Source organism: Gopherus flavomarginatus, chromosome 1 (genome assembly GCF_025201925.1).
Source record: "Gopherus flavomarginatus isolate rGopFla2 chromosome 1, rGopFla2.mat.asm, whole genome shotgun sequence".
NCBI lineage: Eukaryota > Metazoa > Chordata > Testudines > Testudinidae > Gopherus > Gopherus flavomarginatus.
In genome coordinates, this window is record NC_066617.1 from 228483910 (window position 1) to 228496093 (window position 12184).

The 12184-nt window shown below is 41.4% G+C and overlaps 1 protein-coding gene across 3 annotated transcripts in view; it reads left to right on the forward strand.

Annotated features, from left to right (window-relative positions):
- The window catches only part of MAP3K15 (mitogen-activated protein kinase kinase kinase 15), a 183336-nt gene that overhangs the window by 98057 nt on the left and 73095 nt on the right, over window positions 1–12184 (forward strand). For all 3 annotated transcript variants that reach the window (XM_050936487.1, XM_050936486.1, XM_050936485.1), the window contains 6 exons: window positions 3059–3229; window positions 4991–5103; window positions 6211–6370; window positions 7069–7219; window positions 7566–7673; window positions 9323–9372. In XM_050936487.1, the coding sequence (XP_050792444.1) occupies window positions 3059–3229; window positions 4991–5103; window positions 6211–6370; window positions 7069–7219; window positions 7566–7673; window positions 9323–9372 (753 nt within the window). The remainder of the gene's footprint in view (window positions 1–3058; window positions 3230–4990; window positions 5104–6210; window positions 6371–7068; window positions 7220–7565; window positions 7674–9322; window positions 9373–12184) is intronic.

Genomic DNA, 12184 nt, shown 5'->3' on the forward strand with positions numbered 1-12184 from the left:
ATTACCATTTAAAAAAAACAAACAAATTAAGCTGATTCAGTTGCTCTTTTGACAGCACCGGAGCCTGAAATATATATTTAGACTTTGTCAGGCGTTTGGCTACCATAGTGATGAACATGAAATAAATTCGAGTCCTCTATCTATGGAGTAGGTATAACAGTGTCATGCCAAGTGTCAGACGTTATCCCACCTGCATACCTCCATGCTGAGTTGGAGAAGCTACCTGTAGGCCTTAAGAGAGTGGTTCAGTTTTTCATCCCATTCGTACCTTGGCTTCTTAGCTGAGATTGCCTTACAGAGTGATAGTTTATTCCCAAGACTGGTGATGATATAGATGCTTACCCCATAGAAACTGGACTCATTTCACATAGGCCACATACAACTATCCTATGGTAACAACTTTGTCACTATTGACCTTGCACCTAGTGTACACTGGGCACATACTGGAATTTAATATCTCTTTAAGTGCCTCAATGAGCAATTAGGTGCCAAAAATCAGATGTTCAGGTGACTAACTATGGGCATCCAAGTTTGAAAATTTGGTCTAGGTGAATATAGTTAAGATGAGTTGCTTGATGCCATGCTTGATAATGTCTCATATTAATTTAAATCCACAATTAATTGATCTAAAAAAGATTTAAATGCATGTTCTAAATTCCATTAAAAGTCCCTTCCGTTCCCTACAAGGGAACTGAATAATCTGTGAGATTCTTAATGAGATGTAGAGGCTTTTGCCCATTAGAATCTGGAGTACATATTGCATTAATATTGATATTATTTATATTGAGCCTGATCCTTTGAAGACAAAGGGAGTCCTCTGTTGAGTTCAGTGGGCATTGGATCAAGCCCATGGTGCCCCAAAAGTGTTCAGCATTAGGTAGTGACAGAAAACTATTACCAGCTGTTCATTAGCCTATCCCAGGGATTGGCAACCTTTGGCATGCGGCTCGCCAGGGTAAGCACCCTGGTGGGCCGGGCCAGTTTGTTTACCTGCCACATCCGCAGGTTTGGCCGATCGCGGCTCCCACTGACTGCGGTTCACCACTCCAGGCCAATGGGGGTGATGAGGAGCGGCGGACAGCACATCCCTCAGCCCCCATTGGCCTGGAGTGGCAAACAGCGTCCAATGGGAGCCACGATCGGGCGAACCTGCGGATGTGGCAGGTGAACAAACTGGCCTGGCCCACCATGGTGTTTACCTTGGTGAGCCGCGTGCGAAAGATTGCCGATCCCTGGCCTATCTTAAGCAAAACTATCCTTGTCGTACTATATATTATATTATAGATGGCTTTTTCTTTAAATTTGTGCTTTTGCACAGACATTTTATAAACATGGTTTAATGGTACGAACCTACACCAGCTATCTGAAAGTACTGTAAGTTATATGCTGGTTGTGTGATGCCTTTAAAAGCAAATGTAGTAGACGTTATTTTGTCAGCAATGTCTTAAACACATCCCTAAGTTCCAATATGTGCTAATTATGGGACCTCAAAGGAACCTGTTGTAAGACCAAATATTGTCCTTGGCTATGCATGCACAACCTTCATTGTATTTCTGTAAAAAGGTTAGAATTTGGCCAACATTCCTTAGAGAATCTGATTAATGTAGAACAGGTTTAGTGAGAGAATGTGACACAGAGGACATTGGACTTGTCCTTTCCTCTTCTTAATTTTTTACCTCTATAAAGTTCCAAAAAGTCCTTCACCTTTTATTTGGATCTCATTAGAAATGGTCAGGAAGAACTTTAATTCAGAATTTAATCTGAAGAAACAATGCACTCTTTTAAAACTCTGGTACTTGCTACTGTACAATTTAAATAATGCCTCTGGCATCACAGGCAGTACAAAATGTAGAGAACTAGTGACGAATATGTATAGCCATATTGCACTTTTATCCTGCACTTCTCACGCATAGAAAATATTTTACTGTAGGTATGTTCTATAGGTTACCCAAGTAACTGAGCAGCTATACCAAAGATTAAATCCTTTCAGTGGAAAAAATTTCTAAAATTACCAGAAGCAGCTATCTGCCCTTGGCATTCCTGACAAAGCAAGCATATATGTTCTTAAGCATAAGTTTGTTTCTGTAGACCTAGATACTAGGGATCAGGAAACCATAAGCAGATCTGAAAATGGATTGGTAAATAGTTTGAATCCTAGTTATTAGCAAAATGCTGGTAAGTGGATTTTAAGCTCTAAATCCATGCTCGCTTTTCACTTGCATATGCATTTTTTTTTCTGTTCACACTGATGTGCCTTTTTGATGTAAATAGTGAGAGTGAGTTTTAAATTTATTGAAAACGACGAGGTAAATCTAGGTTTATTTAGCCAGGAATTCTGAAGTTACATTAACAAAAATGTTAAGAGCATATAATATTTTACTAGCTTGATTTTTGTGACGACTGTGAATATTACATGTTTTTAATTAGAAGCTCATTACAGTTGTTAATTTTTAGATCTTTTACACTTTTTATTTCTTACCTCCACAGATTAATCAAGGAATAAAAGTAGTTCACTTCAATACTATTTCCCTCAATATCCATTTCCCCAAAGACTTCATGTTGATCTCTCTTGTCTTGCTGGACAAAGAGAGATCAACCTGGCTTTCCCCCACAGCCAGTCAATATCACCACAGGACTGGCAGGTACTGGTCACTTCCGAATTATGGGTCCATGCCTGTAAACACTATTAGGCCTAGTGCAGTGAGTAGTCCCATTGACTACCATGGGAATACCACTGTTACCCTGTAGCAAGTGTTGTGAGGACTGAGCCTCATGTGAAGTGCTTGTTTCCCCTTCACAGCATGCCCAACACCTGTCGGTTCATGGATGGAAGAACCAGGTGCGAGATGGAGAATCTTTAATATACCTGAATAGTCTGAACTTTGTGCAGTTCTTAGATTTAACAAGTAGTTCCCCTATGACAGTAGAGTTATATTTATGCCAACCAATACATAATGACATTTCAGTGGAATGATAGCAAAAACTAAATTTACTGTGCATCTCAAACTTGCTATTTTGGATTTGAACTCATTCGTATAATTTTCTGCATTGATTTTAGAAGGAACAATACAGGCGACAGAGCGAAGGCATTACAAGTGATGCTTCAAGTCCTGCAGACCTGTGATCACCCTGCTCCAGATATGTTCTGCCTGTGTGGGAGAATCTACAAGGACATATTCCTTGATTCCGACTGTAAAGATACCAGTAGCCGAGATATTGCCATTGAATGGTAACAGAAAAAGCAAACCCATTTGAAAATGCTGTTAAAGTTTTACATCTGGCTTTGAAAAAACAGCAAAATTTATCTAAACAAGACTGTGCCAAATTATAAGACTAAATTCCAAGATCTTTACTTCCACACAGTGTTTATTTAAGCAAACTCCTACTGAAGTAAAATTTGCACTTGGTTTAGTCAGAATTGAGAAAACTTTGAGTAAGGATCTCCATTTTGGCCAACCGTATCTTAGTGTTTTTTTGTTTTTTGTTTGTTTTTGTTTTAAGGCAAACAAATTCCTGGTCTCATACTCTTCTCTATGTATTGGTGTGGGTTGGGAATGCTGTGCAAACAGCGAATTCAGGGTGAAATTCACCTCCATGCAGAGACACCACAGAAGACCTAGTGCTATTTACATCTCACTTAAGCCCCACTTTGAGGGTTTAAGTGAGATGCAGGTAGCGTATAGGCCTCATGCTGGTCTTCTGCACAGGGAGGAATTCTATCCTCAGTCCCAGGAGGGGGTGCTGAGGAAGGAGATGTCTCATGTTGCTCAATAGCAAGTTCTCCAGTGAGTTTAAGGAGCTGCGTTGATAAACTCCATAATAAAGTCACAGCGCAGACGTATATACACAGATCTGTGTGTGTGTGTGTGTGTGTGTGTGTATATAAAAGCCGCATATTGTACAGTAATTATTCAAACTTCTGCTGATTGAAGTATTGTTAATGGTGTATTTTCTGGATTATTACTGTAAAATATTTTTTTTTTCAAAGGGGATGTCTCAAGCAAGAGTAGTACTACATTGTGTGCAGGGGATAATGAACCCCCGGGATGTAAATGGGTCTCTCCTGAAATTAAATAAATGCATAAAAACTGTTGGCCCTAGATAATTTAGCCAAGTTCATGGGAGTTTTGCTACTAAGAAACAAGATTTGGGGCACAGAGACATAAAGTACAGAATATGTGCAACTCTCAGCCCTTTTTGTAAAATTCTCACTAAGAAAGAACATCTTGCTGCATTTTCCTTGATATTTCTATATCACCAATGGAATGAAATGACATTCTGTTGCATTAAATGTTAATTTTTTAAAATAACTAATTCAGATTTTCCTTCCTCGAAATCATGCAAATTGATAGGACACACAATTGTATGCCTGTCCTCTGCTCTCCTCTCTTCTTTGACAACAGGTTAAATCAGTGGCTCACAACCTTTCCAGACTACTGTACCCCTTTCAGGAGTCTGATTTGTCTTGCGTACCCCCAAGTTTCACTTCACTTAAAAATTACTTGCTCACAAAATCAGACATAAAAATACAAAAGTGTGACAGCACACTATTACTGAAAAATTGCTTACTTTCTCATTTTTATATATAGTTATAAAATAAATCAATTGGAATATACATTTTGTACTTACATTTCAGTGTATAATATATAGAGCAGTATAAACAAGTCATTGTCTGTATGAAGCTTTAGTTTGTATTGACTTCGCTGGTGCTTTTTATCTAGCTTGTTGTAAAACTAGGCAACTATCTAGATGAGTTGATGTACCCCCTGGAAGACCTTTGTGTGTGCCTGGTTGAGACCCACTGGGTTAACTCATGGTCTCTAAAGCATTCCCTTTTCAAGGTGGTGTTGGTACAAAGTAATGAACATGTTACATGGTCCCTAAAAATACTTTCTTCCCAGGGGGCAATGAGCCCCTTTTTTCACAACTGTGCTGTGTTTTCTGTTTAAGGCACAGTAACATGTGAGCTCTAGACTCTTTGTCTCTGCAGGTACCGCAAAGGATTTGAGCTCCAGTCAAGTCTGTATTCTGGAATTAACCTTGCAGTTTTGCTGATTGTGGCAGGACAGCAGTTTGAAACCTCTATGGAATTAAGAAAAATAGGTAAACAAACAAGAAGTTTGTGTTCTCTTTAATAAAGAACAATTGAATTTTATTTTGCTGAGATGGGTCTGAGGTCTATTCATCGTTGCCCCTTGGTCCCTTTATGCCAGCTACATCAGCATAAAAGGGGCCACAGAAGGAGCATAAATCTGCTCCAGGGAACAGACCCCAGATATCTGTGACCCCTACAATTGCTGCAGAGACAGCTCTGTACCACCTCTTCAGGAGCCCTGGGAACAGGTGGGGGAATTACAGCACACAGCAGAAGTGGAGGGAGGTGGTGTAGGCAGGTCTGGACCTGTGGCCCAACTGTTCTGCACCACTGCAGTGGTTCAGAGTTGCCATTGCAACAAAGGTGTGAATTAAGGGGCATTGAGGGCCACTACGGACACTGAATCAGGGAGACCATTCCCTCACCCCCTTTGTATCAGTGCAGAGATCAATCTGGCTCAAAATTTGGTTTAGCCAATTACAGCATTAGGAGCCAGTTGCCCAACTCAGATTCCAATTTCCCCAAAGTTCAATGCTTGATTGAAACCCATCCCTGAGATAGATAGATTTATAAAATAAAACTGTTGTATTATAGATTCAGTTGCATTCTACAAAGGTAATAGCCAAAAATCAAAGTTCTACATTTGGAATCGGATCCTCAGTTGCACCAGAGCAGCCCTCCCCGCAGCAAAGGAGGTCAGGGGGATGCAAAAGTGTCTCTTTTTAACACGATTACACCTCAATCCTGGGACCAGTCTGCACCAGCCCCTGACCTAGGGACTGTTCCAGCAGGTGGGGATCTCTGGGACATAGGGACACCTAGGTACATCCCCTACACTGGGAGCCAGTGTAAGAGCTCCTACAGTGGTCCTTCACAAAATAAATCCTTCCCTGGCCAGTTGAGCCATGTCTAAGTCTGTGTTTTGTCACCACAGCTGTACAAAGTAACCTTAATGGGGTCAAGCACCTGGCCCATAATCTCCAGGTAGGAGTAAATACTCCCCATTCTTTCATTAATGACGATTCCATCTCTGAATGATCATTGTTACAGTGATAACAAAATATGCAAAAATTTCATTTAAAATAGAAGCATTCTTTCAACGTGGAATTTTCCAGGTGTGCGGCTGAACAGTTTGTTGGGAAGAAAGGGAAGCTTGGAAAAAATGAATAATTACTGGGATGTGGGACAGTTTTTCAGTGTGAGCATGCTGGCCAGTGACATTGGTAAGGCAGTGCAAGCAGCGGAAAAACTATTTAAACTGAAGCCTCCAGTTTGGTAAGTAGTGTGTGTTCACATTAAATGCACATAAAGTCTCAGTCAAAAGAGCTATCTTTTGGGATTTTTATAACTAGACTGGACAAAATACTAGAAAATGTCCAGTAGGGAACAATCCTACACAGACAATTGGATGAACCAGATGACTTAATACATTTCTAAATCTCAAATTTTTGCAACTCTGATTTGAACTTGATTCTTTATTGTGGTTTTTTCCTGGTAGAAAATAAAATTATCCATCAGACTGATAGAGCTGGTTTTAGATTCCCCTGAAATGTGTATGTTAAGGGGAGGATGATGGTGGATGTGACTCAAACTGCAGTAGAATTCTCTTCTAAGTATTGATATGTGCAACCCATTCTGCCCCCCATGTGATCAGTCCATTGGCATCACTACATAGGAATCCATTTAACCATGTACTTCTCAAATCAGTTGTGCATAAAAGCACACTATAAATTCATGTCTGAGCTTGATATCAGGCCTATAAATCTGTAAAATCAGCAGTCATATGTAAATGACAGTATCTTGTAGACGACATTTAATTTTGATTTAAATTACATTTGAGCTACTAACTTATTAAAAAGCTTTGGGAGGGAAGGGGATTCTGAGTCAGTCTCAGAGTCTCTCTCTCTCTCTCTCTCTGTCTCTCTCTCTCTCTCCCCCTCCTCTCTGCCCTTGATTGACTGTATATGTTCTAGGTACTTGAGGTCATTAGTCCAGAACCTGTTGTTAATTCAGCGTTTCAAGAAACTCACCATCGAGCATTCTCCCAGACAAGAGAGACTGAACTTCTGGTTAGATATCATTTTTGAAGCAACGAAAGAAACAACTAATGGACTGAGATTTCCAGTAAGATGCCCAAATAGGTTTTGTAACATATAAATCCTAATTTCCCCAGATCTTATTGAATGGCATTAACCAAAATCTAGCATTTTTTTCAATCTCCCTTCTTCCAAGTAGTCATTTGACCAACCTAAAAACATCTGATGCCCTCTCTAAAGTACAGTAACAAATATACCATAAAAATATTGTTTTATTGTAAATAGGAAAAAAAACCATGGATTTTGTAAAACAAAAAAATATGTATGTAATGTCTGGTTTGAGATTGCTTATTATCCTATATCACTATCCTTCTTGAGATCTTATGGTATAGTTGCTGTTACATTTCACTAAACAGAACCCTGTTTTTTTTTAGGTTTTAGTGATAGAACCAACTAAGGTCTATCAGCCTGCATATGTGTCAATCAACAATGAAGCAGAAGAGAGCACTGTCTCTCTGTGGCATGTCTCGCCCACTGAAGTGGTAAGACAAATGGCAAACACATTTCACGTAACTAATGATGCTTTGTACTTATATGGCTCCTTTTTCACCTATGGATTTGGAAGCACTTTAGAAACACTGTAAACTTTTCTACATCCCTGTGACGCAGGACAATTAATATCTCCATTTTACACATGGGGAAACTGAGGTACTATAGAGAAGGTGAAATGACTTGCAGATCTGGGATTATTCAGTGGCTGATCTCATATTAGAATTCAGGTCTTTGTTGTTCCCAGTCCTGAGCTCATTTCACTAGAACATGCTCTATCAAAGTCTTCCATGCATCTGATGAAGTGGGTTATAACCCATGAAAGCTTATGCCCAAATAAATTTGTTAGTCTCTAAGGTGCCACAAGGACTTCTCATTGTTTTTGCTGACTAACAAACTAACATGGCTACCCCTCTGAAAACCTTTTGGGTAGCATGATTGATTCTGTTATCCTCTTTAATATTTGTTTTTTTACATTAGCACATGTGATTTTACAGAGATACAATTCAGAGCTAACCTACATTGATTATTAGTTATTACTGATAAAGCACCATAATGGCATTGTTGAAATTGTAAAGGTTTTCCAAACGTAGGGAGTAGCATGAAAGAAGATATCAGGTTGTTAGCCGGTGAAGGACAAAGTCAAGAGACAAACTTTGTTGGAATATGGGGTTATGAGAGAGGGTGTAGGAGGAAATTTATAAAGAGATGTGATGCAAACAGGTATGGAGTTGTCCAAATCCTTGAAAGTGAGAAGTAACTTGAATTTAATGAGACAGGAGAATAGAAAGCCCAGAATGATCAAGAAGGGGGAGATACTGTTGGAAAGGCTTGAGAGGAGGACAGCTTTTGCAGCCGCCATGAGGTGAGATCTGGAAAAGAGGTATGGTAGCCAAAGAGGTTATGATAACCAAAGTAAGAGATGACCAAATAATGGAACAAGGTTTTAAATGTTTGTGCATCCCTGAAATCTAATCTGATCTGGTGTGGTGGGGTTGTGCACTACTCCCAATACAGGCCACAGCATATATGACACAATTTTACCTTACAAAGCAGATTCCTTGTGGACTGCCCTAACCTATGTTAGCTGACAACAGTAACCAAGACACAATCCACTTGCTGGGGAGAGCTGGAGGGCAGTGCTTTATGGTCATAATCTGTCCATCTCCCTCTCTGCCTCCAATTATTTCTGTGCCAGAGCTTCCAGGGGGAGAGAATTCATAGGAGCCAATTACACTAGCGCTTTATCTGCTGAAAACGGGAGGGTTCTATTCCTAAAAGAGAAGAGCAGGGCAGTGGAACTGCCCTATGCGTATTTTTTAATGTGAAAGGATTGCTTAATCAGTCCAAAGATGTACTGTTGGTAAATTACGCTTCAGGCTTCAACTTTGCGTTTGAAACTGAATTTTACACTAGAAAATATGTATCTTAATTCACTGTGATATTATTTAAATGGCTTTTCCTCAAGTGAGTAAAGCTAGCATTGATATACATCCTACATCTACCCAAATCTATTCATCCTTTCAAATAAAAATATGGAGATGTGGCTAGTCTTGCCAAGATCCTATGTATTGTATGACTTTGCTTTCAAATAACAAGCTGAGACTAGCTTCTGGTTGACTTAGATCTTTGTTCCTTACAGAAACAGATTCATGAATGGAATTTTACAGCTTCCTCCATTAGGGGAATAAGGTTGGTATGTTTGAAAACAACTAATTACGGTTTCATATTTAATGTTTCACTTATGTCAAATGATCATGCCTTACTATTTGAGATAATGAACTCTGCTTTTCATTTCCTGTTAAATCTTTCTTCTACTTAAACCGCTTCAGAAGATTGTAATAGGGAAGAGTCTTTCTTTCCTTAAGTCAGTGATTCTCAAACTTTTGTACTGGTGAACCCTTTTAAATAACAAGCCTCTGAGTGCGACACCCTCACCCTCTTTTTATATATTTAACACCATTATAAATGCTGGAAGCAAAGTGGGGTTTAGGGTGGAGGCTCACAGCTTGTGACCCCCATGTAATAACCTCACGATCCCCGGAGGGGTCCCCAGTTTGAGAACCCCTGCCTTGAGTCAAGCAGAGCAGTGAGCTTCTGCTCTAAAGAGTCCGACCTAAAATGTCAGAGTTCTATTTTGAACTGTATTTACAATTTTTATATTCAGCTAAGCTAGGATTGCCAAACTTTTTGACATCATGACCCCATTTTAACTAATTGTTTCCTCCCAGGACCCCAGACAGCCTGGAGGATGCCATTTTTGTCCTAGAATATGATGTCCTCTGCACAGAGTGACCTTGTATGTATGGTGCATGTGAAGTCATGTGTAGAGCAAAATGGCCTTCTCCAGACATCATGACCTTGCACACACTGTACATGTGAGCAAAATGGCATCCTCCTCACACTAGGGATTGCCACAACCCCATCTGCTGATAGTGTGACCCCGTTAGGGAACCATTGAGCTAAACCCACCCTCAACTGGTACAATCAAACTTTGTTAGTTTCATGTCACTGGAAGCTAGATTTCCAGGAAATAAATTGTAGTTTCTTTTCCATGGTTGACACTTTTGTATTTAAAAACAAGGATGAGAGAAGGCTGGAAGAGGCTAGCTGAAGACATCTCTTACATTAGGAGACATCTATAGAGAAATCTTCAGGCTGCAAGAAAAGTACAAGGTCTCAGACTAGAGTTGCCAACTGTCTAATCTCACAAACCCCAACACCCTTACCCTGCCCGGCCCCTTCTCTGAGGCCCCACCCTGCTCACTCCATCCCTCCTCCCTCTGTCGCTCACTTTCCGCCACCCTCACTCACTTTCACTGGTCTGAGGGGATGTGGGCTCTGGCCTGGGTCCAATGGGTTTGGGGTGTGTGGGGGGCTCCATGCTGACCCTGGGGCAGGGGTTTGGAGTGCAGGAGTGGGTGTGGGGTCCGGGAGGGGGCTCAGGGCTGGGGCATGGGATTGGGATTTGTGAGGGGTGTGGGCTCTGGGAGGGGGCTGAGGTGCAGGAGGGGGCTCTGGGCTGGGGCAGGGGGTTGGATGCTGGAGGAGGTGAGGGGTGCAGGCTCCGGCAGCGTGGCGCTTACCTTAGATGGCTCCCAGTTGGCGACACAGCACAGCTAAGGGAGGCTCCCTGCTTGCGTGGCCGCACGCTGCTCCCAGAAGTGGCTGGCATGTCTCTCTCGCCCCTTGGGGTGGGCAGATGGCTCTGCACGCTGCCTCCACTCACAGGCACCACCCCCGCGGTTCCCAGCCAATGCGAGCTGCGGAGTTGGCGCTTGGGATGAAGGCAGCATGCGGAGACCCTTGCCTTCCTCCCCCCTAAGAGGCTGCAGGGATGTGCAAGCCGATTCCAGGAGCGGCACAGGGCCAGATCAGGCAGGGAGTCTGCCTTAGCCCCACTGTGCCACCAGACTTTTAGCAGCCTAAAATCTCCCGGTTTGGCTTCAGTAGCCTCTGGGAGATAAAGCCCGACACCGAGAGACTCCCGGTGAAACCGGGAGGGTTGGCAACCCTATCTCAGACCCAGATAGGCGATGTGTATAAAAAAATACCTGAGGTCACATCAGCAAAAGTGATTACCCAATCTAGGTGTAGGAGCTTCTGAGAGAACTGAACCAATAGGTAACTTCTCTTCTCTTCTCTTCCTGGACTTTCTTGATCAAGAAACAATTAATAATAATGTCCAAAAGCTTCTTCCCTCAGTTTGACAAAGGATTAAATTAAACTGAACTCTAAATATAATTTTGCCAGATAATAGTAAATAGTGAGCCACGTTTTCTAAAACTTAATTAATCTTTTTTAACAAAGCTCCGTTGTAGTTTCTTAGGCCATGGGTTAGTTTAGTTAGCATAAAACATCAGTCCAATAAAGAAGATACATTACAACAAAGAGCACTGAACTCAAAATTCTGGAAGCATTACAAATAACCTACTCGTGTAATTGAGCACTTGAAGATATCACATAAAAAACCAAAGAATTTCATTTTTCCTCTCAAGTATAAGTAATGACCTCAAAACAGTACCCCTTTGATTAAATAAAAATATTACCTTTCTTGGTTCATTAACCAAGCAATAAAATAATATAACCAGATTCTTCTGCTCAGAAGCTACACTGATTAAAGTCCCCAAAAGAGAGGAAGCACAGAGATGAAATAGGTGGGAATTCTGTAGTGACTCTGGGGAAATAATCTTACCCCCTAAGACTGCTGTGCATCCATTGCTGCAGCCGCACACTCCTGTGGGTCCTGGCCCCTTCTCCACCCAGCTCTGTTGAAGAACAATGGCTGAGGGAACCACATAGCCTCCTCGCTCTTTGCTAGTCTGTTCTTGCACTGCCTCCCCCCACCCCCCGCAAGTGCAGGTGCAACAGCATGCTGGGAGCATGGATGCTGGAACTAGGGGAGCTGCTGTACCCGCTGGCTTGATGTGGTTGCCATTATATACAGGGTTTACAGTTTGGTTAAATGGCTCTCAGCACCCCCACTATAAAAATTGTTCCAGCA